The sequence below is a fragment of the Gopherus evgoodei genome, chromosome 2, assembly GCF_007399415.2.
Source record: "Gopherus evgoodei ecotype Sinaloan lineage chromosome 2, rGopEvg1_v1.p, whole genome shotgun sequence".
Classification (NCBI taxonomy): Eukaryota; Metazoa; Chordata; order Testudines; family Testudinidae; genus Gopherus; species Gopherus evgoodei.
The window spans coordinates 211789453-211814913 of record NC_044323.1 but is presented as its reverse complement, the minus strand read 5'-3'; the positions used below and the strand labels follow the sequence as shown (position 1 = coordinate 211814913).

At 44.9% G+C, this 25461-nt stretch overlaps 1 protein-coding gene across 6 annotated transcripts in view; it reads right to left on the bottom strand.

The window, feature by feature from the left end:
* ENOSF1 (enolase superfamily member 1) overlaps positions 1–24193 on the bottom strand; it is a 30379-nt gene extending 6186 nt beyond the window's left edge. The window contains exons 1-14 of one of the 6 annotated variants that reach the window (XM_030552870.1): positions 24065–24193; positions 22977–23085; positions 17295–17410; positions 16559–16645; positions 15328–15354; positions 14536–14608; positions 14275–14313; positions 13656–13738; positions 12728–12762; positions 12125–12212; positions 10224–10358; positions 9532–9573; positions 4394–4523; positions 3968–4067 (exon numbers count right to left, since the gene is read on the bottom strand). In XM_030552870.1, the coding sequence (XP_030408730.1) occupies positions 3968–4067; positions 4394–4523; positions 9532–9573; positions 10224–10358; positions 12125–12212; positions 12728–12762; positions 13656–13738; positions 14275–14313; positions 14536–14608; positions 15328–15354; positions 16559–16645; positions 17295–17410; positions 22977–23085; positions 24065–24148 (1148 nt within the window). In that variant the 5' untranslated portion in view covers positions 24149–24193. Of the gene's footprint in view, positions 1–3967; positions 4068–4393; positions 4524–6140; positions 6287–9531; positions 9574–10223; positions 10359–12124; positions 12213–12727; positions 12763–13655; positions 13739–14274; positions 14314–14535; positions 14609–15327; positions 15355–16558; positions 16646–17294; positions 17411–22976; positions 23086–24064 lie in introns of those variants that run through there. The other 5 variants (XM_030552873.1, XR_003999106.1, XM_030552874.1 and 2 more) reach the window with 5 other exon arrangements.
* Positions 24194–25461: the final 1268 nt, after the last annotated feature.

Genomic DNA, 25461 nt, shown 5'->3' with positions numbered 1-25461 from the left:
AAGTCCTTCCACTGGGAGGGGATGGGCAAGGACGTTGCCAAGTATGTCCGGTCTTGTGAGGTATGCCAAAAAGTGGGAAAGCCTCAAGACCAGGTCAAGGCCCCTCTCCAGCCACTCCCCATAATTGAGGTCCCATTTCAGCGAGTAGCTGTGGATATTCTGGGCCCTTTCCCAAAAAAGACGCCCAGAGGAAAGCAGTACGTACTGACTTTAGTGGACTTTGCTACCCGATGGCCAGAAGCAGTAGCTCTAGGCAACACCAGGGCTAACACTGTGTGCCTGGCCCTAACAGACATCTTTGCCAGGGTAGGTTGGCCCTCTGACATCCTTACAGATTCAGGGTCTAATTTCCTGGCAGGGACCATGGAAAAACTGTGGGAAACTCATGGGGTGAATCACTTGGTTGCCACCCCGTACCACCATCAAACCAATGGCCTGGTGGAAAGGTTCAATGGAACTTTGGGGGCCATGATAAGAAAATTCATCAACGAATTCTCCAATAATTGGGACCTAGTGTTGCAGCAGTTGCTGTTTGCCTACAGGGCTGTACCACATCCCAGTTTAGGGTTTTCACCATTTGAACTTGTGTATGGTCACGAGGTTAAGGGGCCATTACAGTTGGTGAAGCAGCAATGGGAGGGGTTTACGCCTTCTCCAGGAACTAACATTCTGGACTTTGTAAGCAACCTACAAAGCACCTTCCGACACTCTTTAGCCCTTGCTAGAGAAAACCTAAAGGATGCTCAAGAAGAGCAAAAGGCCTGGTATGACAGACATGCCAGAGAACGTTCCTTCAAGGTAGGAGACCAGGTTATGGTCTTGAAGGCACAACAGGCCCATAAGATGGAAGCATCATGGGAAGGGCCATTCACGGTCCAAGAGCGCCTGGGAGCTGTAAACTACCTCATAGCATTTCCCAATTCCTCACTAAAGCCTAAAGTGTACCATGTTAATTCTCTCAAGCCTTTCTATTCCAGAGACTTACAGGTTTGTCAGTTTACAGTCCAGGGAGATGATGCTGAGTGGCCTGACGGTGTCTACTACGACGGAAAAAAAGACGGTGGCGTGGAAGAGGTGAACCTCTCAACCACCCTGGAACGTCTGCAGCGGCAACAAATCAAGGAGCTGTGCACTAGCTTCGCCCCATTGTTCTCAGCCACCACAGGACGGACTGAACGGGCATACCACTCCATTGATACAGGTAATGCTCACCCAATCAGAACCCCACCCTACCGGGTGTCTCCTCATGCCCAAGCTGCTATAGAACGGGAGATCCAGAACATGCTACAGATGGGTATAATCCGCCCATCTACCAGTGCATGGGCATCTCCAGTGGTTCTGGTACCCAAACCAGATGGGGAAATACGCTTTTGCGTGGACTACCGTAAGCTAAATGCGGTAACTCGTCCGGACAACTATCCAATGCCACGTACTGATGAGCTATTGGAAAAGTTGGGACGTGCCCAGTTCATCTCTACAATAGACTTAACCAAGGGGTACTGGCAAGTACCGCTAGATGAACCTGCCAAGGAGAGGTCAGCATTCGTCACCCATGCGGGGGTGTATAAATTCAATGTCCTTCCTTTTGGCCTTCGAAATGCACCCGCCACCTTCCAGAGGCTGGTAGACGGTTTACTAGCTGGACTGGGAGAATTTGCAGTTGCCTACCTCGATGATGTGGCCATTTTTTCAGACTCCTGGCCCGAACACCTACTACACCTGGAAAAGGTCTTTGAGCGCATCAGGCAGGCAGGACTAACTGTTAAGGCCAAAAAGTGTCAAATAGGCCAAAACAGAGTGACTTACCTGGGGCACCAGGTGGGTCGAGGAACCATAAACCCCCTACAGGCCAAGGTGGATGCTATCCAAAAGTGGCCTGTCCCAAGGTCAAAGAAACAGGTCCAATCCTTCTTAGGCTTGGCCGGATACTACAGGCGATTTGTACCACACTACAGCCAAATCGCTGCCCCATTGACCGACCTAACCAAAAAGACCCAGCCAAATGCCGTTAAGTGGACTAATGAGTGTCAAAAAGCCTTTACCCAGCTTAAGGCAACGCTCATGTCTGACCCTGTACTCAAGGCCCCGGATTTTGACAAACCATTCCTAGTAACCACAGATGCATCTGAGCGTGGTATAGGAGCAGTGCTCATGCAGGAAGCAACAGATCACAACTTCCATCCTGTCGTGTTTCTCAGCAAGAAACTGTCTGAGAGGGAAAGTCACTGGTCAGTCAGTGAAAAGGAATGCTATGCCATTGTGTACGCCCTGGAAAAGCTACGCCCATATGTTTGGGGACGGCGGTTCCAACTACAAACTGACCATGCTGCACTAAAGTGGCTTCATACTGCCAAGGGGAACAACAAGAAACTTCTTCGTTGGAGTTTAGCTCTCCAAAATTTTAATTTTGAAATTCAACACATCACAGGAGCTTCTAACAAAGTTGCTGATGCACTCTCCCGTGAGAGTTTCCCAGAATCCAGTAGTTAAAAAGTGTTCTTAAAATGTAAAAGTCTGTTAGTTATATACTTAGTAGTATATGTAAAGGTGCATGTGTTGTATTAATCTGTTTATTTTCAAGTTCTAGAAGGAAATTGCCGCCAGTGAGCTTCCCCACTGTCTGCAATTTGGGGGGCGTGTCATAAACAGATAGCTAAGGGTTAATGTCTCTTTCACCTGAAACACCTGACCAGAAAACCAATCAGGAAACCGGATTTTTTCAACTTTGGGTGGAGGGAAGTGTGTGTCTGAGTCTTTTGTCTGTCTGCCTGCTGTCTCTGAGCTTTGGAGAAGTAGTTCTATTTTCTAGTCTTCTGTTTCTAAGTGTAAGGACAAAGAAATCAGATAGTAAGTTCTATGGTTTCTTTTCTTTGGTATTTGCATGAATATCAGTGCTGGAGTGCTTTGATTTGTATTCTTTTTGAATAAGGCTGTTTATTCAATATTCTTTTAAGCAATTGACCCTGTGTTGTATCATCTAATACAGAGAGCGCATTTGTTTGTATTTTTCTTTCTTTTTTATATAAAGCTTTCTTTTAAGACCTGTTGGAGTTTTTCTTTACTTCAGGGAAATTGAGTCTGTACTCACCAGGGAATTGGTGGGAGGAAGAAATCAGGGGAGTTCTGTGTGTTGGATTGCTAGCCTGATTTTGCATTCCCTCTGGGGGAATAGGAAAGTACTTTTGTTCCAGGATTGGGAACGGAGAGGGGGAATCACTCTGCGTAGTTTCACAGAGCTTGTGTCTGTGTATCTCTCCAGGAGCATCTGAAGGGGGGAAGGGAAAAAGGATTATTTCCCTTTGTTGTAAGACTCAAGGGATTTGGGTCTTGGGGTCCCCAGGGAAGGTTTTTCAGTGGGACCAGAGTGCCCCAAAACACTCTAATTTTTTGGGTGGTGGCAGCAGTACCAGGTCCAAGCTGGTAACTAAGCTTGGAGGTTTTCATGCTAACCCCCATATTTTGGACGCTAAGGTCCAAAATCTGGGAATAAGGTTATGTCATGGAAATTTGTTTGCAATAATGTGAAAAAATTGTTCATTGCCCGCAAAGGCGGCTAATACGATTCAAAGCTGATATTAAACAAGACAAGGGAAGTTGTTAGATCCTTTTGGGAAGCTACACCTAGAACACTATTCAGCTTAGAGCAGGGAGCTAATCCTTTGGTCATGCATGTGTTGGCCTGCCACTGTAGTTGGTGGCGGGGGTGTAGGAGTGAGAGAGATGCCAAAATATAGTTCCAAGAGTATCAAGCAGTCTTTGTCAAAACTATTCCTGGCTGTTTGCCAGGCAATTGCCAGAGTGAAGTTCACATACTTCTGACTGGTTTAAAATTCTCTGGGAGAGCCACAGGGAGGCGAGTTGGGGTGTGGTGTTTTTGTTTACTGGTTGTTATTGCATATCAACAGCCTTTTGGAAAAATAAGCCATCACCACTATTGAATGTTACAATAGCATTTTACATTACTAACCTGTTTTCAAGGCTTCCAGATACTGAAATATAGTCAAATATTATCAAGTGCTGTACTAACTCACAGAGCCCAACACCCCCAGCATGAGGACAAACAGGAACTGAAATGAAAACAGAACAATCCCTGTTTAAACCAATCTGAAGAGTAAGGGCAAATGACTAGATTATTCAGAAAGCTTGTGTCCCAGCTCAGCTGGTGTTTAACTGCAGCTCCAATACCATCCCCCCACCCTAGGGAAACTCAGCTCCCAATAATAAGGGACCAAAGGCATTTTGAATTAGTACTAAAGCACGACAGAAAACAAATGACTGAACCACCCACAAGGGCATGCTTGTGAGTTAGCAACACGACAGCTGAAGAAGTTGCATGGCAAACTGGCTTAGGACAAAAGAGGTGTTAGTACTGACACACTTCCACGAGCCTTACTTTGAAACTTTTTGGCCATCAGCAACACAGACAAGTTTTCATTCACACTTCCCAGCCTGCAGCTGTCAATCTGGAGATAGCTCAGGGCCTTAGCCTGTAGGAGCTGCTTAAATATCACTCTGTTGTGACACTGCAGCAGGGAGGGAAGGGGGAAGAAAAAAATTGTTAAGCCTCAGATTCTAAGGAATTGGCAGGATATTGCAAGAACTGTTGGCAATGCAAGTCAAAACAATTGCACAATGTTCCCACTAGGTGTCCCATTAAAACCAAGTTCTTTTTGTTATACCACTTAGTTGGAACAATGCACAGAAGTGCAGAGGATTGCAAAGCATTTTACAAACATTAAAGAATCACAGTACAGTTGTAAGGTAGAGGCATAGTAGAATTACATCCATTTTACAGCTCACTGAACTGAGGCACACAGGAATGTCACTATTTGCCTAAGTTCACACAGCAATTCAGTGGCAGAGCTGGGATCACAACTGAGGCCATGTCTACATCTAAAATTTTGCAGCGCTGGTTGTTACAGCTGTATTAGTACAGCTGTATAGGGCCAGCGCTGCAGAGTGGCCACACTTACAGCAACCAGCGCTGCAAGTGGTGTTAGATGTGGCCACACTGCAGCGCTGTTGGGCGGCTTCAAGGGGGGTTCCGGGACCGAGAGAGCAAACCGGGAAAGGAAACCAGCTTCGCCGCGGTTTGCTCTCTCGGTCCCGGAGCCAGCCAGCAAACCGCGGGGAAGGAGACCTGCTTGCTCGGGGTTCCGGGACCGAGAGAGCAAACCGCGGCGAAGCTGGTTTCCTTTCCCGGTTTGCTCTCTCGGTCCCGGAACCCCGAGCAAGCAGGTCTCCTTCCCCGCGGTTTGCTGGCTGGCTCCGGGAACGCAAGAGCAAACCGGGAAAGGAAACCAGCTTCGCCGCGGTTTGCTCTCTCGGTCCCGGAGCCAGCCAGCAAACCGCAGGGAAGGAGACCTGCTTGCTCGGGGTTCCGGGACCGAGAGAGCAAACCGGGAACGCCGCGGTTTGCTCTCTCGGTCCCGGAGCCAGCCAGCAAACCGCGGGGAAGGAGACCTGCTTGCTCGGGGTTCCGGGACCGAGAGAGCAAACCGCGGCGAAGCTGGTTTCCTTTCCCGGTTTGCTCTCTCGGTCCCGGAGCCAGCCAGCAAACCGCGGGGAAGGAGACCTGCTTGCTCGGGGCTCCGGGACCGAGAGAGCAAACCGCGGCGAAGCTGGTTTCCTTTCCCGGTTTGCTCTCTCGGTCCCGGAACCCCGAGCAAGCAGGTCTCCTTCCCCGCGGTTTGCTGGCTGGCTCCGGGACCGAGAGAGCAAACCGCGGCGTTCCCGGTTTGCTCTCTCGGTCCCGGAACCCCGAGCAAGCAGGTCTCCTTCCCTGCGGTTTGCTGGCTGGCTCCGGGACCGAGAGGGCAAACCGGGAAAGGAAACCAGCTTGATTACCAGAGGCTTCCTCCTTCCACGGAGGTCAAGAAAAGCGCTGGTGAGTGTCTACATTGCATTACCAGCGCTGGATCACCAGCGCTGGATCCTCTACACCCGAGACAAAACGGGAGTACGGCCAGCGCTGCAAAGAGGGAGTTGCAGCGCTGGTGATGCCCTGCAGATGTGGACACTCTCAAAGTTGCAGCGCTGTAACTCCCTCACCAGCGCTGCAACTTTCTGATGTAGACAAGCCCTGAGTCCTAATTCCATGTTTTTTGTTTTAATTGCTATGCAAAACTGCTCTTAATTGCATGTTACCCCTTATAGGAATGACTGGGCTACTGCAGGACTCAGATGGCAGTAGTGAACACACAGTGGTTCTGTTGGCTGTGGAAGACCATTTCTTCTTATGGACTCCTGCAGACCAGTGAGGATTAGGGTCCTACCAAATTCACAGCTGTGAGAAACATGTCACAGACTGTGAAATCTAGTCTTTTGTTTCCTTTTACCCTACTACACAGATTACATGAGGAGACCAGCATTTCTCAAACTGAGGGGCTTGACCAAAAAAGGTGTCACGGGGCAATGGATGCTGCAAGGTTATTGTGGGGGTAGGGGGGTGTCACAGTACTGCCACCCTTACTTCTACACTGCTCTGAAGGCAGCACCCTGCCATGCCACACTTACTTCTGTGCTGCTGCCTTCAGAGCTAGGGTCAGGACGCCTAAAGTTACACCACCATGAAATTTCAGATTTCAATAGCTGAAATCATGAAATTTACTATTTTTTAAATCCTATGACTGTGAAATTGACCAAAATGGACTGTGAATTTGGTAGGGCCTTAGAGATGGATGGTCTAGTAGTTAAGACACTTGACTAACACTCAGGATTCCATTTCTACCTCTGCCACAAACTTCTTGCATAGATGTTGGCCAAGTCACTTGATCTTTGTGCTTCACTTTCCCATCTGTAAAATGGGGATAATAGTACTCCCCTACCTAACAGGGGAAGTACGATAAATACATTCATGTTTATGTAATGCTCGGATATTACGCTACGGAAAAACCTCTACATACAATATATAAAGCCTATTACTCAGGAATTGGCCTTTAGTCTGCCAGGCAGGCCTGTCCTAATAGTTAATTCAAATCTATTATCCTTAACGGATGTCATTATTCATACCAAAAATTAAATGTTCAATCTACTGGCAAACAACAGCTGGAAGTCAGCATCACAGTGAAATATGGCGAAAGCAGGCCTTTGCATGAGAAACTGGCAATAGAGTAAAACTATGCTAATACAGTATTTCTCTCCAGCTGCCAGTGAGCAATGAGAATTTGCTAAATTATGTTGCTCTGCTCTGTAGATTTAGTAGAAGGGTTTGGCAGGAAGAGGTATGTCATTCATGAGCACAATAAAAAACAATTCAATAGTTAATTCACTTTGATTCAGAAGTTGGTTTTCTTAAAGGGACCAGTCATTTTATTGATAGCTAACAGTTTGTACCTTACATCCAGAGAGCAGCTCAGGAAATGGGGTCTTCGGACTGCTAAGATACTTTTACATGCTACTGATGTCTAGGGTGACCAGACATCCCATTTTTAAAGGGACAGTCCCATATTTAAGCCCTCCTGAAGGTGTCCCAACTTTCTTAAAAACAGGCAAACTGTCCCATATTTTGTGTCCCCCTCCCATCAGTACTGGTGGGTCCTGCTGATGGCCGGATCCCTGCTCGCCAGCCGCCCACTCACAAGCAGTAAGTAGGGGGCAGTCCAGTGGCCAACAATGCAGGTGGGTGTGCAAGGCTGGTGGCAGGGCAAAGATGCAGCATGGAGGGCTGGCTGCTCCCCCTGCTGGTCCGTCAGCACAGATCCCACCTCATGCTGGCTCTCAGCCAGCAAGGCCCCCCACCCCATTTCTGGCCAGTACTGGCTGCACGCTGCGAGCTGCAGTGGCTGGGGAGTGCAGGCAGGTGGCAGCTGGTTGCGTGTCATCTCTGCTGCCCACCCATCAGCCCTTTATGTGCTCCCACTCTCACCGTTCTCTCTCTGCTTTGCCCTTTCCCACTCCCCCCCTCCCCCCAGCCTCACTGCTCCTCCATATCCCTTGCAAACAGGCCGCATCCCACTACCAATGCTGTGTGGAGAACAAGCCCCTGGTCAGAGTGCTCAGCTCATCAACAGCCTGGCTGGCAGGCTCCTTCCTTCCCCCCACTGCCTCTGGCTGGGCCAGCACTTGGGGAAGCCCAAGAACCTCTAGCCTGGGGCGCTGCCCAGGAGGAGCCAAGCCCTGCATGTGCCAAAGCTTTGCACAGTGCTGGCACAGGGAAGCCTCTTTACCCCTCAGCTAATCTCCGGAGGGGCGGGAGGTGGGAGAGGAGGAATAGGACAGCAATTTCCAGCCTGTTTGCGCCCTGACACTGCAGGCTCCACAGTAGCCCCCCGGGCAGGGGCTTAGCACCCTTTTCACCCCTGCCCCCCCAGCCTCCTGCCCTAGGTCCAGCCCCTAGGCATCCTCTCCTGCTGATCCACTTCTCTGGTGAGGTTCGCTGAAGCCCCTGCAGTCAGGTTCCCTGGGCCCTTGTTCACAATGCATTCTTACAGCTTAACCCCTTCCTGCCCACAGTGCAGTTGGGGCACAGGAGGTGGCTGGGTTATGTAGGTGGCCAGCAGCAGCCTGGAGGTGTTAGCTGCCTTTTAACACTGTGCAGGCAGGAAGGGACAAGCTGCTTCCAGCCACGGGGGAGTGTGTGTGTTGTGGGGAGGCATGAACTCTGCAAAGACACAGGCCAAGTCATCCCTTCCCTATCCCACCCGTGGCTGAAAGCAGCTCCCGTCCTTTCCCTCCTGGCAGAAATCTGGGGAGGGGGACATGTGACGCTGTGTGCCCCTCCCCCCCAACGTTGCTTCGAGAAGACGCAGCGCCAGGTACAAGGAGAGGCAGATCTGTCCTAGGGGCCCAGCCAGGCATGAAGGGCGGAGAGCGCCAGGCAGTGAGTGTCGGGTTGGTCGGTCACCCCCACTGTGAGAGAGGTGTTCAGAAGTGTGTGTGTGTCACCCTTCCTGTGTGAACCCAACAGCCTTAAAGATAAGAAGGTAAATAAAAAGAATCCAGCTACGTAGTATTTCTTTTTAACAGGGGCTCAGTCAACTTGATGTTAATTTGAATGTTTGTACTGCATAGTACTGACTGAATGTCGTTGAACTCGCTTGAATACAAGTAATTTTACAAGGTGTCCCATAGGGAAATACGGTCATCTGCCACCTCTCAGGTAAGCCCTCTTACTCCAAGGCTACAGAGTCATTCTAACTCCTTCTCTGGCCCAATGAAGACTCAGTTGCTTAATTAAAGCAAAGGAACTTCAACAACAGACACTGAGGGAGCGCCTCCATCAGGATGTTTCATAGGCCAATGGTTAGGGCACTTAACTGAGAAGTGGTAGATCCCTGTTCAAACGTTCGTAACAGATTCATCACAACAAAATCTTCCCAGATTGTCCGAACAGATGTGGGTGGGGAAGAGAATACCTATCAAAAGTATTAGTTGGTCTAAAATTATGTGAAATAAGTCCAAGGCTGTTTTCAGCCATGTTATTTAATTCCCAAGTGGGAAATCAGAGTGAACTTTGGCAAAATTCTCGAAAGTCCCAGACACTACATTAAATAAACGACTGAATGAAAAAACAATTAGACACCTACTTACTTGTTCTCCTGTTGCCACACCAATTCCTAATGGCGCCAAGGCCTACAAAAGTAAATAATAAACAAAACAAAACAAAAAGGACTTGTTTCTAATCTGTAATTCCCAAATACAGCTTTTCACCAGAACGAGGGGACAGGGAGTAGAACAGCTAACGAAGTGCAATGCTCGTTACTTGCTGTGCATTTGGAAAAGAATCAAGTGTAGTGTCATTTTTGTTAGTGCATTTTATGCGGCTTTTTTGCTACCCCAATAATATGTGAAGACTTATGTAAGAGGGTGTGTGCTGCCATAAGAGGATAAACATCTGGGGCTCTAGCATCACTATTAGCTATATCACATTATGAGCACATATCCTGGGCTAGTATTACTCTAACTTTACTGAAACACCAATTCACAAAGATGAAAAGACACATACAGGTTTCGGGGCAAATCCTGATTGCTTTACTTGTGCAAGAATGATAGTTTCCTGACCTTTTATAGAATCTTTGGCCCATGCTTTTCGTTTAAGTGCAATGGAATACAAATACAGGATGTGCCCAGGATCTTGCAGCAAACATATCTAATGACTTTTGACAGCTATTTCAGCCTGAACTTTGAGCATTCCAAACAGCAGTGTTAATAAATGAATCACTACTGCTCTCTGGCATGTAGTCACTAAGCCATTATCGAAATGAAAAACAAACACTTCCAACCTTAGAAATGGCTGCATGTCCAAGAATATCATCAGGAGAAGTTGGCTCCTCAATCCATAATGGTTTAAATTCAGCTAATTTAGTGACCCACTCTATTGCTTCCTTTACTTCCCATCGTTGGTTAGCATCCAGCATCTGAGAGAAATTACAAAGAAAATTCACTTATATGACTCTATTGAATTTTTATGAATATGAAATTGCTAAAAAATACCCATAATGTTGCTATAAATTAATGAAAAAAGGAAATTCAGACAGTGTACATCACTGCTGTTTTCTGATCTTTAGCACATCATATGACATTATATAGCACGTTCTACAATTTCTAGACTTAATAAAATAAAAGGCAAGGATAAACTAATAGCCTAAAAGATGAACTCCAGGTGGAAATCCCAAATTTTGCTTTGCTGGAAATGCTGCTTTGAGACGACACATTAAATCAAAGGCCCTGGTGCGCTGTCATCGTTAAAAGACCCCAGGAAACTTCTTACAAAAGTGAAGGCCACAGATTTGGTCTCAAACCCTTATTCCAGCTGAGATAGTTGTATTCTGCTTTTCTGAATTTCCTGAGCAGGTTTCAAAATATCATGAATATGATATTGTCTGAACTTCTGTGTAGTGTTCTTACACACCATTAAAGAGGTGCCACACGGAACTCCAGAAGTGACTGTTTCAGTAGCAGGCAAACAATTCCTATATAGCAACTGAGTTAAGCCCTCTGGAACTGGGATGGTTGAAATTTTTCAACAGAACTGGGTTGGGGGGTGGGGGAGGGGTGTCAGAAAATTGGGTTTTTGACTAAAATATGTTCACAAAAGATGTGTTTTCTCTTGGAAAGTTTTGACTGTGTTGAAAACTGAACATCTGAAAACCAAAAATTTTGATGTGGAAATGCTGCTACCGTGCCTAATAGGAGTTGTAGTTTGGGTGCCTCTTGTCCTCACTTTCCTCTGTGGCAGCAGTTCTCAATCTTTTTCTTTCTGAGACTCCCCCAACATGCTATAAAAACTCCACAGCCCACCTGTGCCACAACAACTCTTTTTCTGCATAACCAATAGATTAAAAGCCAGGGCTGGCATTATGGGGTAGCAAGCAGGGCAACTGCCCGGCCCCATGCCACAGTGGGCCCCACAAAGGTAAGTTGCTCAGGCTTCAGCTTCAACCCCAGCCCCAGGCAGCAAGGCTCGGGTTTCAACTTTCTGCACTGGGCCTCAGTGAGTCTAACACCAGCCCTGCTCTCTGGTTTATTTTGGCAGATGCCCCGAAACCTGCTCATGGTCCCGCCCACCTGCCCTGGCAGGCCCCAGACCCCGGATTAAACACCACTGCTCTATGGGCCAGACTCTCCACCCAGACTAGAATACCCATCATGCACTATATCCCTGAAGCCCCCATAATACACTGCATCAGCTAAGCAAGATGAGAGACTGTGGTGAGTCATGAGAGGCAGAGTCTGGTCAATGATCCCAAACTCTAGAAGACTCTCAAATCACAACACCTGATATGCAGCACAGCAGTTTTTCTAAATCAAAATTTATCACTTTAATCCAAATTTGGCTGAAATTTTTTGATAATTTTTTTTTCAGTTTTGTACTGAAAATTCAGTTTTCCAACCAGCTCTACTTTGCTGTAGTTCTTATTCAAGCAATACTACTACAGAAGCCAGTGGAAGTTCTGGCACAAGAAATACATGACTGATCTCTTAATTCATATGTATTTTGGTGATGCCATTTATTAACTTTACATACTACTCTCACATCCAGGAAAGACATCATTATTAGGGAGGGAAAAAATACCTTTCAAGAATGCCATGTAATCTAACCCTGTACCAATATCTGCATGAATAGACAGCCATTTTATATTTAATATTACTTAATAGTGTAGTCATTAAGAAAAATATTCACCAATGTCTTGTCAGGGCCAATCATTTCTCTTATAAGTCTGCATCTACGAATGTCATCCGGCAGATCAGCACCAACCTTTACTTTGAACCTAGACACAACATTTATAATGAAATGTAGGTCACTTCACCATGATTAATGTAGCAGTGATAACTGTCCTCTATGAGAAACTGTAAACTCAAATTTACAAAACACCAGAGTCAGTGTGTTATGGTCAGTATTTTCTTATTACATCTGTCCCTTTTCCAGCATATCTCATCGTAGCTTAACAAAAAGAAAGACAGCAAATACTTTTCCACGAATCAACAGGAAAGCAGTTCCTTTGTTAGCTAGCAGCTTACCAGGAGGATAGCTCATTTTGCCATACATTTACTTAGATACCTACTGTAATGGTATGTAACGGAATAGCAGAAAGGGAAAATATTTAAAAAAAATATCAGAAGCAAAGACATCTCTTCTCAGAATGTAGAGACTGAAAAGACCTATAGGGTCATCCATCTAGTCTGTCTTTGTGCCAAATAAGGACTGATCTTGATAGTATATTTCTACTTGCTACTAATCATTAAACAGAAAAAGTGCAGCATTTGAGATAATTGTTTACTATACCTTGTCCAGCCATCCTTCAATGCCTCCGTGCATAGCTGCAGAGACAATTACATCTATTATATCTCCAAGTAGCTGCACTACTCAGTATCTAGACTAGTATTTATTTACAGGCTGTCTAACCCAGGATGAACTTTCTAGCCACTTCTTTATTGACATAAGTGTAGAGCAGACAGTAACTGAGAGCAGAGGTATGAATAACATCCAGCTGAAATGTAGGATCCAAAAACTCCTCAATCTATGTAAATAAATACTTTCTGCATTTCTTTATTTTCATGTACTATGCATGACAGTCCTATGATCTAACAATGCTATTTCCAGATTCACAGAAAGCTGAACTTTTCCAAAAACTAAACCAGATGATAAACATGTATTGTATTAACCAGACCTCAGATCCCGGAGCTGTGAAGAGCCTTCATGATATTTCATTTGAAGGAATATTTAGCTACAGCAAACTAAGGCCACTTTACTTCTGAAGGACAGTGTCCACACAGGGGTTTAATGCGCTTTAACTTCACATCTTTTGTTAATTCAACTTCACTCTCCTGAGCATCCCCATGCAGACAAAGCCCTTTGTTTGCACCAACATAGCTGCACAAGTGCAATCCTATAGTTATACACAATACATCAGTGTAAACTGGCTTGCAGTGGTCCATGCTTATCTCCAACAGCTACACGTAAAACCCCAATGTAGACAAGGCCTTAAAACCTTCCCATTGCAGCTAACACAAAAGCCAATGAATGACTAGGCCCACAGAACAGGGCCAGCTTTCCCTCCCCCCCCAACACATGCAATGCGTAATTATTTCACTTTGCATTTGAGCCCAAATTAAGGAACCCCTTGAGTGCTGAATCGTCAACTGTTGGCATTCCCCACCGGATAGAAATGTTTAAAATCTTACTTCTGTAATCTAACGTCAAAGAATCAAACCTGTTTTAACTGCTGGTCTGGGTAGCCCAGCCAGGCACAAGATGTGGTGTAAGCAGGGTATCCATGCTTTAACATCTGCTCTTCTGCAAAGCCAAAGAATGTCACCAATGAACATATGCTGTTTTCTCTTTAACAGATGATTAGATTGTATGGTAGTTTTAGATAAGTTGTTACTCATGGAAATGAAAGGAGTTTAAAAATCAATCTCATTTTAATCAGGGTAGATGAAATCTGCTGAGAAAAACCCGCCCTATACTCACCTTCTTTCCAAATGTGGGAGAGCTTCAGCTCAAAAAAAACAACAACAAACCTTTAGGGTGAAATCAGCACAGTCACCATGCCATTGTGACTGACACAAACATTCACCGAGTGGTTCCAACGCAAATGGCCACCAAGACAGCACAAGCCCTCTCTATGTGTATACCTACCACCTCCCCAATGACTGATAAGGAGGAGACATCACACAATGCATTCAACCTCACCCGAGAGCCTCCATTGTTACATTCCACTTCCCAGTGACTAGGACACTCTGGGATGCAGAGTGCCACATCAATCATGCGGTGTGTTCAGTCCTTTATTCTCCTACAAGACAGCGAAAGTAAACTTGGTTTAAACATACCTCTTTCCTTCTTCCCAAGTAGGCCATTTTGGAGTATTTCTGCATGGGCACAGGGGAGAAAGAGAGGAGAGATTATTGCATTAACCAAAGTTCAATTCCTCCACATCTCCAGATCCTACCACCACACACTGCTGTTTTCATAAAACAAGAGTCTGATCCATTTACCTACAAAGAGTAATGCCCTACTGCTCGAGTAGTCCCACTGAAATCAAGAACAGGTCAAGGAGTAAGGAGATCTGTTTCAACAGAAGGATGACTTACCATGAGCTTCTTCTTCTGTTAGTGCATCAGTAATATACCTGAAATCTATGCAGGATAACAACTGCTTTGGGTCCTGTTAACAAAATATTTAATGTAAAACAAACAGCAAAGAACAATAAAATTACTTGATTACAAAAAGGCAATACTAAGGTAACATATATATCAGCCTTTTTCCCTGTCACAGACAGTACTGTGAGCGAATTCACCGACTCTAAAATCAAACTGATTAACTGACTCTGGCAAACTTTAAGGTTCTAATCCAACAAATATTGAGGCACGTGCTTAACTTCAGGCATGTGAGTAATCCCATTTAACTCAATGGTGCCACTCACACACAATGTTAAACATGTAAAAAAATATTTGCAAGATCAGGGTGTAATTGATTAATAAACATTTTTTAAAAATTACTAATCCATTTGGAATGCTCCGGGTGTGCCAGCACTTAAAAAAAATATAATGTACTGGTATCGGTATAGATGGGTTCCAGTTCCATATACAGTATTGTAGCTGGCCAGGGCAGAGTCTGTAACAGTGCTCCCACTAACAGGGCCAATTTGCAAAGCTGTGTGAGGCCAGAAACAGACACCTTGGAAGGAGAAGAGCCCTCCAGAACAAAATGTCACATCCACAGCCTGCAGAACCCTCTGGTTTCTAGAGCCTTGGAATGAGCTACATGGCCATAGAGGTAATTTTAGCCTAGATACTGCCTGAAATTTTTACTCTTCTAATGCATCAAAAACATCAATGTGGAACAGTGGTAACATTAGCCCACATAGAAGAAGATTTTCTTACCATGTCGACTAGTAACTTCCAGAGAGGCTAAAAAACAAAATGATTAAATGATATGAAATGGATGGAGATCATATAAAAGCAGCATACAGGTGCTATTTGTATCTTGAAGTGACAAAAATAAGTGTGGAAAACATTTACATTTGATGCCAAATGCATCTGGCTCATGTGGTTCCCAAATCAAGACAGGAGATTCAAGATGTCAAGCTCCAGATTGAATTACTTTAACAGGATTCTCTCTCTCAGCTCTGCCTCATTATGGCCAGGATCCTGATCCTGGACCCACAAATAGCTGGTGTTAACTCATTTTTATTATGTTAAATTAGTCAGACTTGAAATGCTGATGTAACACTACTACTGGAAATGTTGTTTATGCTGAAGAAATTGATCCTTTCTACTTTTAAGATTTCCGTGACATTACTTTTCTTATGCCCCTTATGTTGGGGCTGTGTCACACTCCTGGATGCTGAGAAGTTCAAAGGTGCCCATTACTGTTTCTTTCCTAGGAGAGGGTATCAGAATAACTCTATAAGACAATTGTTTGCAGTGTTGTCCTAGCTGTCTTGGCCCCAGGATATTAGAGAGACAAGGTGAGTGAGGTTATATCTTTTACTGGACCAACTTAAGACAGTAGCAATGATTTACTAGTACAGTACTACTATTTACTACTTCTATTGTGGTGGCATCTAAGAGCCCTAGTCACAGACCAAGACCCCATTGTGCTAGGTGCTGTACAAACACAACAAAGCGACACTCTCCGCCGTAGTTATTTATTTTACAGCGTCTAAAACCGTGCTATGTGCCTCAGATAGAAATCTATGATCCTTGCTCCAAACAGCTTACAAGATCATATTAGACATGGAAGTGGTTACAAGGAATTCATAATTTTATGAACAGTCCGCAAAGGAAGAAGAAAAAAAGAGGAAATCAAGAAAAAATTAGTTGTTAAGCAGAGCTGGTCAAAAGCTTTTGTAAAGATGTCATCATTAGTCAAAATTCAAACAAAAAATGTTGCTGAAAGTTCCCCCCCCACGACTAGTTCTACTGGTAAGTGGTGTATAAAGTGTCAGCTATTAAAGCCTCAGTCCTACAAAACAAATAGCCCCACTGAACTCGGTGTGCATCCATGAACTTAGGACCAGGGCCTAAATCTGCAAAAAGCATATCAGGAGCAGGACACTCTAATTTAACAAATACAGGGACATTTTTTGTCCACGTGCTCTAAGTACATCACCTTTCCCTCCTGCTTAGCCCACAAATCCCATATGGCATTCAGAACAGCAGCGGTAGCCAAATGCACAGCACCTTTCTCTGGACCAATCTGTTGAAAAAAATCATACAGTTACCTAAAATGCTTTAGCATTCTTTCGTGTCTTCATTTCTAATTAATGACCATTAGCAAATTTACACATCTGGAAAACACAACAAAGGAAAAACCACTGGAATTAAAAAGATAAACCTCTCTTCATTAGAAAGAGAAAAATCTGAAGTTGGTGTGTATTAAGTGCATTGTGAGATTACTACAATGGCTATACTGATCTCTAGTTCCTCTTAATACTAGCTGAGTTTTCAATTTCCAAGAATACTAGACACTGAATAGAAATAATATTGTGTGAACACTTGCAAGTCGAAAAAAACAGGTAAAGACACAGCTTTTGGGCTCTAAACACAGGGAAACAAAGATCTGGACCCCAGGCCTCACTTCTGCTATTGGATCTATGTGGGTGGATACTTGCATTTGTCTAAAGCTGCCTTGAAAACAACAGGGCTCTGGATGGGTTCTCTGTGCAGATCCTATTGCAATGTTAGGGCCCTGGTTGCGAAACAGAAATTTTCTCTCCCCCCCATAACTGCACAGAGATTCTTATCTAAAAATATTTTACCTTACGTGTCCTTACAGTGTGTTCATAACACAAATTCACGTTTGTTGCCATCCACTTCACAACAACACTCCATAAGATACCCCTTACCCATCGGAGCTGTCCATCACTGGTGAGCTGCCTGTAAAATCCTCTAAAATCATTGACAATTTCTTCAAGGTCTTTATTAACCACGTGAATGGAGAGAGCATTAACTGCACAAACAACTGCAAAACACACCAGAATTTAGTGCTTTAACACCACACAGTGACTAGAACAAAATAAAAAAAACACTAGTTTTATTGTTCAACCCACGTTTTAGAATTTTACCTTTCCTGCATAGGTGTTGGAACTAGGGGTGCTGCCACACCCCCGGCTTGAAGTGATTTCCATCATATACAGGGTTTACAGTTTGGTTCAATGGATCTCAGCACCCCACTATGCTAATTGTTCTAGCCCCACTGCTTTTCTGAGAGGGGCTTGGTCTAGCAGATTGAATACGTAACTGGGAGCCAGGAACACTTGACATGTAACATTGGCTCTGCCAAGGATTCAGTTTGTGTGGCCTCAGATAAGCCACATAACCTCTCTGCATCTCATGTTTCCCTATTTGGGAAAGATAATACCTACCACCAAGAGAGGCTGTAAGGCTCAATTAGTTAATAACTGAAAGATGTTTGAAGATGAAAAGTCACTTGCACACCACCTTTCACCTCAGAGAAAAAGATCCTGCTGCCAATGTAATTCTCAGGCACACACCACAGTAGTGGTCAGAGGAGACAGTGTTACGCTGTCGTGAGCACTAGTAAATACAGAAGTTTCCCTAAAATGCTGGGAGAAGATTGTTTCTTTGAATTTGATAAACCTCGCCCACAGGACCTGTTACATCTCATGCAGTATATATGGTACTTACAGCCATGTTAAATTTCTCATTTCCTCATAAGGGATTTTGTTTCTGGCTATAACATAATAGTTGTGATCCAGTTGTTTTAACTCCCCTAAAATCTACCACTAGTGATTTCAACACAAGCTCCAGCAGAGGCTTTTGTTAGAGCAAAATACTAGCAAATCAAGAAAGTATCTTATACACCACTGTTATCTAGCAGGCTGGATAGGATGGAGGCAATCACAGAAAGGAGCAGACATGTCAGAAATTTTAGCATCGTTCAACCATCATTTTCTGACACAGAAGAAATAAAAGAGAGAGAGCTGCAAACTGCACAGGAGACCTTGGGCCCAAGCCTGTTAGGTACGCCTATTTAAGGCATTAGCTTGAGATTTGGGATGGGTGGGTTCAAGTCCCTGCTCCACCACAGGCTTTGGTGACCTTAGGCAAGTCTTTGGTGATCTTTCTGTGCCTCAGCTGTCCTTCTGTAAAATAGGGAAATATTTCCCTTTCTCAGAGGGGTATTGTGAGGATAAAGACTGGAAGGTGCTCAAATAGGGTCCAGATAGGTAGTACCTAACACCCTCAATTCTCATGAACTTCGGGGAGAGTGGAGGCTTGGCAGTGCTCAGCACCTTGCCATACCAGGTCAAAAGTACGCACAAAGGACCATATCTTTATTGAAGGTCTTATCGAAGGCAATGGCAAGACTCTTGATCCAGGAACAGATCGCTTTATCATGGAAAGTGGGATTATGTACACTACACTGGAATATTTAGAGATTATTTTGCCATTATATGGACCAAAAAACCCTGCTGTTTTTGATGGAGAAGACTATACGTTGTGAATACTAGAGTGGTGTCTTTATGCATTCAATGATACTTGTTTCCTTTTAAAGAGTAAATGGAAATTTTTTGGAAATGTTTTATAAATATGGCTATAAAGAGAGAAACACGACACAATCTGTTGTAGGGTATCATCTCCATGAGGATGATTCCTGAGAGTTTGTAACATATTTAGTATTGTTACTATACTTGAGGGGCAAGGTTTTCATGGATTATGATTTTGTGACTGTCATATGGTGATCTGACAATGCTGTTAGCTGGAAGGTTTCCAGGCAATAAAACACTTATGAAGAGTTGCTTAGAGACCTACTCTCGTAAATGGATAGTTAAGAGTTAATGGAACAGAAGTACTTCATATCTCTTTTGCCTGTAAAGGGTTAACAAGATCAGTGAGCCAGGCTGTCACTTGACCAGAGGACCAATCAGGGGACAGGATACTTTCAAATCTTGAGGGAGGGAAGTTTTTGTGTGTGCTGTTAGTTTTTGGTGGTTGTTCTCTCTGGGTTCTGAGAGTGACCAGATGTGCAACCAGGTTTCTCTCCAATCTTTCCAATACAGGCTCTTATAAGTTCAGAATAGTGAGTATGAGGTAGATAAGGCGAGTTAGGCTTATGTTTGTTTTCTTTATTTGCAAATGTGTATTTGGCTGGGAGGAGTTCAATTGTGTATTTGGCTGGGAGGATTTTAATTTGTACTTGTATACTTAGGCTGGGAGGGTATTCCCAGTGTCTATAGCTGAAAGACCCTGTACCTATTCCATTTTAAATTCACAAAGATAATTTTTAGTGTTTTTCTCTCTTTAATTAAAAGTTTTTTGTTTAAGAACCTGATTGTTTTTTTATTCTGGTGTGAGACCCCAGGGGATGGGGTCTGGATTCACCAGGGAACTGGTGGGGAGAAAGGAGGGAAGGGGGAGAGAAAGGCTAATTTCTCTCTGTGTTAGGATTACTGTCTCTCTCAGTGAGAGTCTGGGAGGGAGAGAGAGAAGGAGGGGGGGAAGGTGCATTTTCCTCTCTGTTTAGGATTCAAGGAGTTTGAATCACAGTGATCTTCCAGGGTAACCCAGGGAGGGGAAGCCTGGGAGAGGCAACGATGAGGGAAAGGGTTTACTTTCCTTGTGGTAAGATCCAGAGGGTCTGGGTCTTGGGGGTCCCCGGGCAAGGTTTTCGGGGGGGACCGGAGTGTACCAGGCACTGGAATTCCTGGTTGGTGGCAGCACTACAAGTACTAAGCTGGTAATTGAGCTTAGAGGAATTCATGCTGGTACTCCATCTTTTGGACGCTAAGGTTCAGAGTGGGGAATTATACCATGACATCTACTTAGCATTTTCTAAGAAAAAAGATGTGCAATGGCTACATTACTACTTCATAAAGGCACAAATCTTACAATTGTTCAGAATGACCCTGGAAAGATACAGGTTTGGTCCAGGATTGTAAGCTTCCTCCACCAAATCATCAGGCAGTACCTAATGATTAACACATTACAGGATTTGCATGCACAATGCTTCTAAACTGATGCTAGCTTCTGACCAGATAAGGGATACGTGCAGTGCAGATGCACTCCTGGGCTCTATCTGTGTAAGAGTCTGAGTCTTCAGTTAGCTATGGACATGTGTAACTAGATGTATCTTGAACGTACAGAAGAGCAGGAGGTGATTTTGCAAAGATAAATGTGTAAATAAATACACACAGATCAAGCCCTAAGTATCCATTTAAACCTATCTTTTGTTCCCTTTTCTTGCCAATACTAATGACACCTATGTTTTCTTTCTCCAAATATTTTCTCCCTAGGGTCATAATAATAATATAAACTGATAGGCAGAAGACTGAGCTACACAGTTCAGATCATTTCACGTAGAGCAGTGGTTTTCAACCTTTTTTCATTTGCAGACCCTAAAAAATTTCAAATGGAGCTGCAGACCCCTTTGGCAGTCTTAGTCTGCAGACCCCCAGGGCTCATGGACCACAGGTTGAAAAGCACTGACCTAGAGCAAGCCCACAGCCTTCTTTACCCTTTCACAATTTCATTCCAGCCTTATAAAGGGTGTGTTATGGCTGCAAAGGAACATTCTCCATGACCAAGGGAAGGCAAAGCTGCTATTAGAGTGAAGCAAGTATCACTGTGCAAGAAACCCAGTTATTTTGTGTTTGCTAGACCTCATCACCTCAAGGATGTCTAGAATGCGATCTCAGCTGTGCCTTGCTGCAATACGTCTTCTATATAAAAGAGAAACTGCTTAGGCCTGAAACCTTGAACACTTAGAGGACATGGACTTTCATACTGTGCTCATGGCACTGGGTGAAAATGCTATTGATTTCTGAGAATACGGACTTGTTCTTGAAATGTGTGGAGCACTCTGGCCCCGATCCAGCCAACCACTTAAGCACGGGCTTAATTTTAAGTGAGTGGTTCCCTCAACTTCAATTGGCCTACTCAGGTGCTTATGTGCATTGCTGGAGTGGAACCATTGCTGGAGTGGAACCAGAGTGTTCAGCACCTTGCAAGATGAAGCCCTTGTGTCATTTATAAGGACACAGACATGTCTCTAAGGGTCACCAATCAAACATCTAAGGCAATGGAGCGGGTCTTGGAGACTACCATTTAAACTTTAAATTACTAGGATGGATGAAGAGCCTAAGGCCCTGCCTATAGCAGGGACATTTTCTAAAACTCTCACTGTTTGCAGTGGTGGCAGTGTAGACAGGCTCCCAGCACTTTAAACATCAGATCAATGAGACCTGCTCCTGGAGGGATTACATGACACAGTGATAAAAGGCTGACAGCCCATCTATTCTACACTAGGGTAGTGTAAAAAGTTTGTCTCGCTCACCAACAGGAGTTGGTCCAATATTACCTCACCCACTCATATCCTTGGCTCAACGTGGCTACAACGATGCTGCAGACATTTAAGCGCAAGAGGCATTTAATTGTCACTCTTCTTATTGAGGATTAAAAATAACTTAATCGTACTCACTATATCAGATAGGACATACAAAGATTTCTTGACCTTTCACAGTTAATTAGTCAATAACTTCTCAACTGAAGTAATCTGGAAGTTCATATCTACAAATGTCCATGGACATTTATATACAGCAGAGACACCCCAAATCCAGCCATTATTATTTTGACAATTTATGCAATGGACCCAAAAAAGCATGCAGGTGTTTTACATATTAAAAAAGAGGCATGCTCCATGCCTTTATCATCTATGGCCCTGATTCTGCAAATAGAGCTGAACAGGTGGATAAATGGGTCAGGGAGCTAAGTCAAAGGCGCGATATGGGCGCAGGGATTTGTTCACACCTTTCTCTGCAGAATCAGGGTCTAATTTTCAGAAAAAAATGTAAATAATTGATACGACTCCAGTAAGTCTACATGGCTAATGAGGGACTTAGCAGCATGAGAGGTTATTTGAACTTGCACAACTACTGAGAAGGAAAGGGGGTAGAGAGAAAACATATTTCCCCCCACCCAACTTCTTACTGTTCTGTGAATGTTCTCACTGATGCCCTCTCACTGTTCACATCTTCCTCCAGCTCCTCAAAATAGTTGTTGTTACACCAATGACCAGAAAGAGCTGTAACCCATGGTAAAAAATTGTATGGCAATGGCAATTTCAAAACAGTCAGTCCTGTTTTCTGTTTCTGTATAGGGGAAGTTGGAGGTGGGGGAAGGAGGGGAAGAAAGCAAGCAAGGGCTGTTAAAAGCTTAAAGCATTTATGAGACTCAGCAAGTTTAGAATCAAGCAACCTGCAAGTCTAACAACTGCAGCCAGGATTACAACTTTTTTGTAACAAACTCTTTTAGGGGAGGTTATAAAGGGATTTGGCAGAAGAGGTACTCCAATAAGTGATGTATTGGAACAAAGATCAAGAAGAGGGCTTAGTAGCCTCTACAACCCTGTAAACTGCCCCAAGACCTATGGCTTTTTTAAATTCAGTGATGGTAAAATAGTCCTGTATTTCATTTTCAAAAATGGAGAAACTGCATTAGCCATTGAAACTAATGGTTTTAGTGTGACTTGAGGCTCATTTGTGTTTAGGGACAGGATAACAACTTACCAACTTCTGTGCCTTTACCCAAAGTAAATGTTAATCCGTAACCTTTGAGTCCATCACGGGCATCAGTTTCTATTACAACATAGGCAGCAGAATAGTCAGGGTCCGGGTGCTAAATTAAAGACCAAAAACACCACCCAATAGCAGAGCAAGAAACTTACAAAGGAGGATTGACAGGGATTCACCCACCATAGGTCACATACCTCTTAGACCAACAAAAAGCACTGGCATAGAGGGCAGCAATTGAGGTAATTTAAGATTTGTGGCAAAATAAATATAAAAGTCTAAATCTGTGGGACTAAGGTAAGTCATCTCTCACTGAACGGTGCAAATCATTACAGGGAGTACCTGATAGACTGCATCACTAGCATTTGATCTGAATGAACCGAAAAGATTTACACTCAAGGCTCAGGGGGTGGGCGCCTCCGCTTAGCTGTGCAGGTGCCAGCTACAGCCACTGGCTCTAGCCCCAAGTTCCCTTGCCCTGTTTAATGCAGTATCCCCACATATCCTCCAAGTCCCCTTGCCCTGTTTAATGCAGTATCCCCACATAGCCCCCAAGTCCCCGGGCCCTGTTTAATGCAGTATCCCCACACAGCCCCCAAGTCCCCGGGCCCTGTTTAATGCAGTATCCCCACACAGCCCCCAAGTCCCCGGGCCCTGTTTAATGCAGTATCCCCACACAGCCCCCAAGTCCCCGGGCCCTGTTTAATGCAGTATCCCCACACAGCCCCCAAGTCCCCGGGCCCTGTTTAATGCAGTATCCCCACACAGCCCCCAAGTCCCCGGGCCCTGTTTAATGCAGTATCCCCACACAGCCCCCAAGTCCCCGGGCCCTGTTTAATGCAGTATCCCCACACAGCCCCCAAGTCCCCGGGCCCTGTTTAATGCAGTATCCCCACATAGCCCCCAAGTCCCCGGGCCCTGTTTAATGCAGCATCCCCTGCGGCCAGCGCTGCGGCAGATCGGCTCGTTGAGTCCCGCGGACCTGCTGGTGCTGCGGAGGGGCCTGGGGCTACTGCAGCGCCGGGGAGCGAGTCCTAGCTCTGCGGCCGCTGGCTCGGCCCCAGGGAGCCGGCTGCAGCGCTTACCATAGCATCGGAGCCATGGTGCCCCAGCGAGGTGGGGAAGCGGATGTCGCTCGCCGCCAGCCCGGTGATCCTGCCCCGCACCATGGCGCCAGCCCCGACCCAGGCTGCCCTCCGCCCGCACCCCCGGCAGCCGCGTGCGGAAGTAACTCGCCAGCGAGAGCTCGCCCCGCCCGCCCTGGAGGCCACTCTCAACGCTGATTGGTGCGCGGCACCTCGGACAACGGAGGTGCGATTGGCCGCTCGGGGCGTTCTAGAACGTGGACCGGGCGTTCCGCGGCGCGGGGAAATCTGGAGAATGGGTGAAGCGTTTGGGGCGAGCAGAAAGGACGCAGCAGTAGCAGGAGGCTGGTCCCGATATCGGTACATTACAAAGGTGTGGTCGGAATCTAAACTGTCACAAAACTAGGACTCCAGCCCAGAGCTTTGGTTTGGCTTGGTATGAAAAGGACGGTCAGCGGGGGAATTCAGCCCAAAGCCCCTTCCAAATCAAATCCGACATGTTTAGACCCAGAGATTTGGTCTGGGGGCCTTGCCCCAAATTACACAGCAGAGCAAAACTACTTTATCAGAGCAAATTTTAACAGAAATCATTGGTTGTTATACCTGTTTTTAAAAAATGACGTATGTTGCCAACACTTAGTTGCAAGTGTAGCATGTGACCTTGATAGGCCTGGTCTAAACTACATGGTTAGGTTGATGTAAGCTGCCTTGCAACGACCTAGCTGTGTCTCTTCGATTAAATTTGACTTCCACCAATGTAAATACCTCTCTGTGCTGGTTAGTAACACTACCTCCCCAAACAGCATAGAGTCACGGTCAATATAATTAGGACAACACAGTGTCAGTACAGACACTGTGTTGCTTACCTTGAATGTAATTAGTCTCCTGGAGCTGTTCCACAAAGACTCACACTGACACTACAATCAATACAAGCAGTCCTGGTGAGGACATGCACTGCTGACACAAAGAGTGAAGTGTGCATGTGCACAAGTGAATTAATAACTACGGCAGCTCTATGCTGATATAAATTAAGTCAACATAATTTTATAGTGTAGACATTGCTTTAGTGTTTTTCTTAATGCCCCGGCTGCTGGAGTCATAGGAGCACATAAGAATCTTGGCTTTCACTTAAAAGTAAGTTTCTAGCCTTCGTGATTGTGGAGAAAAGTTTAAAAGTGTGACCTAAGTATGCCCTAAAGACCACCAGAAAGCAAATAAAAAACACTAAAAAAAAAAAACTACGCTAAAGAGTCTATTTGGGGGGAAGGGGCTGACTCATTATTTTTGAATGCTTGGGGTTGGCAATACAAGAACTAGCAGTTTATGGGACTGTTTCTCGAGGAACCAAATTAAAATAATTACAACGAATGGCAAATTTCTGATATATGGTATCTTGT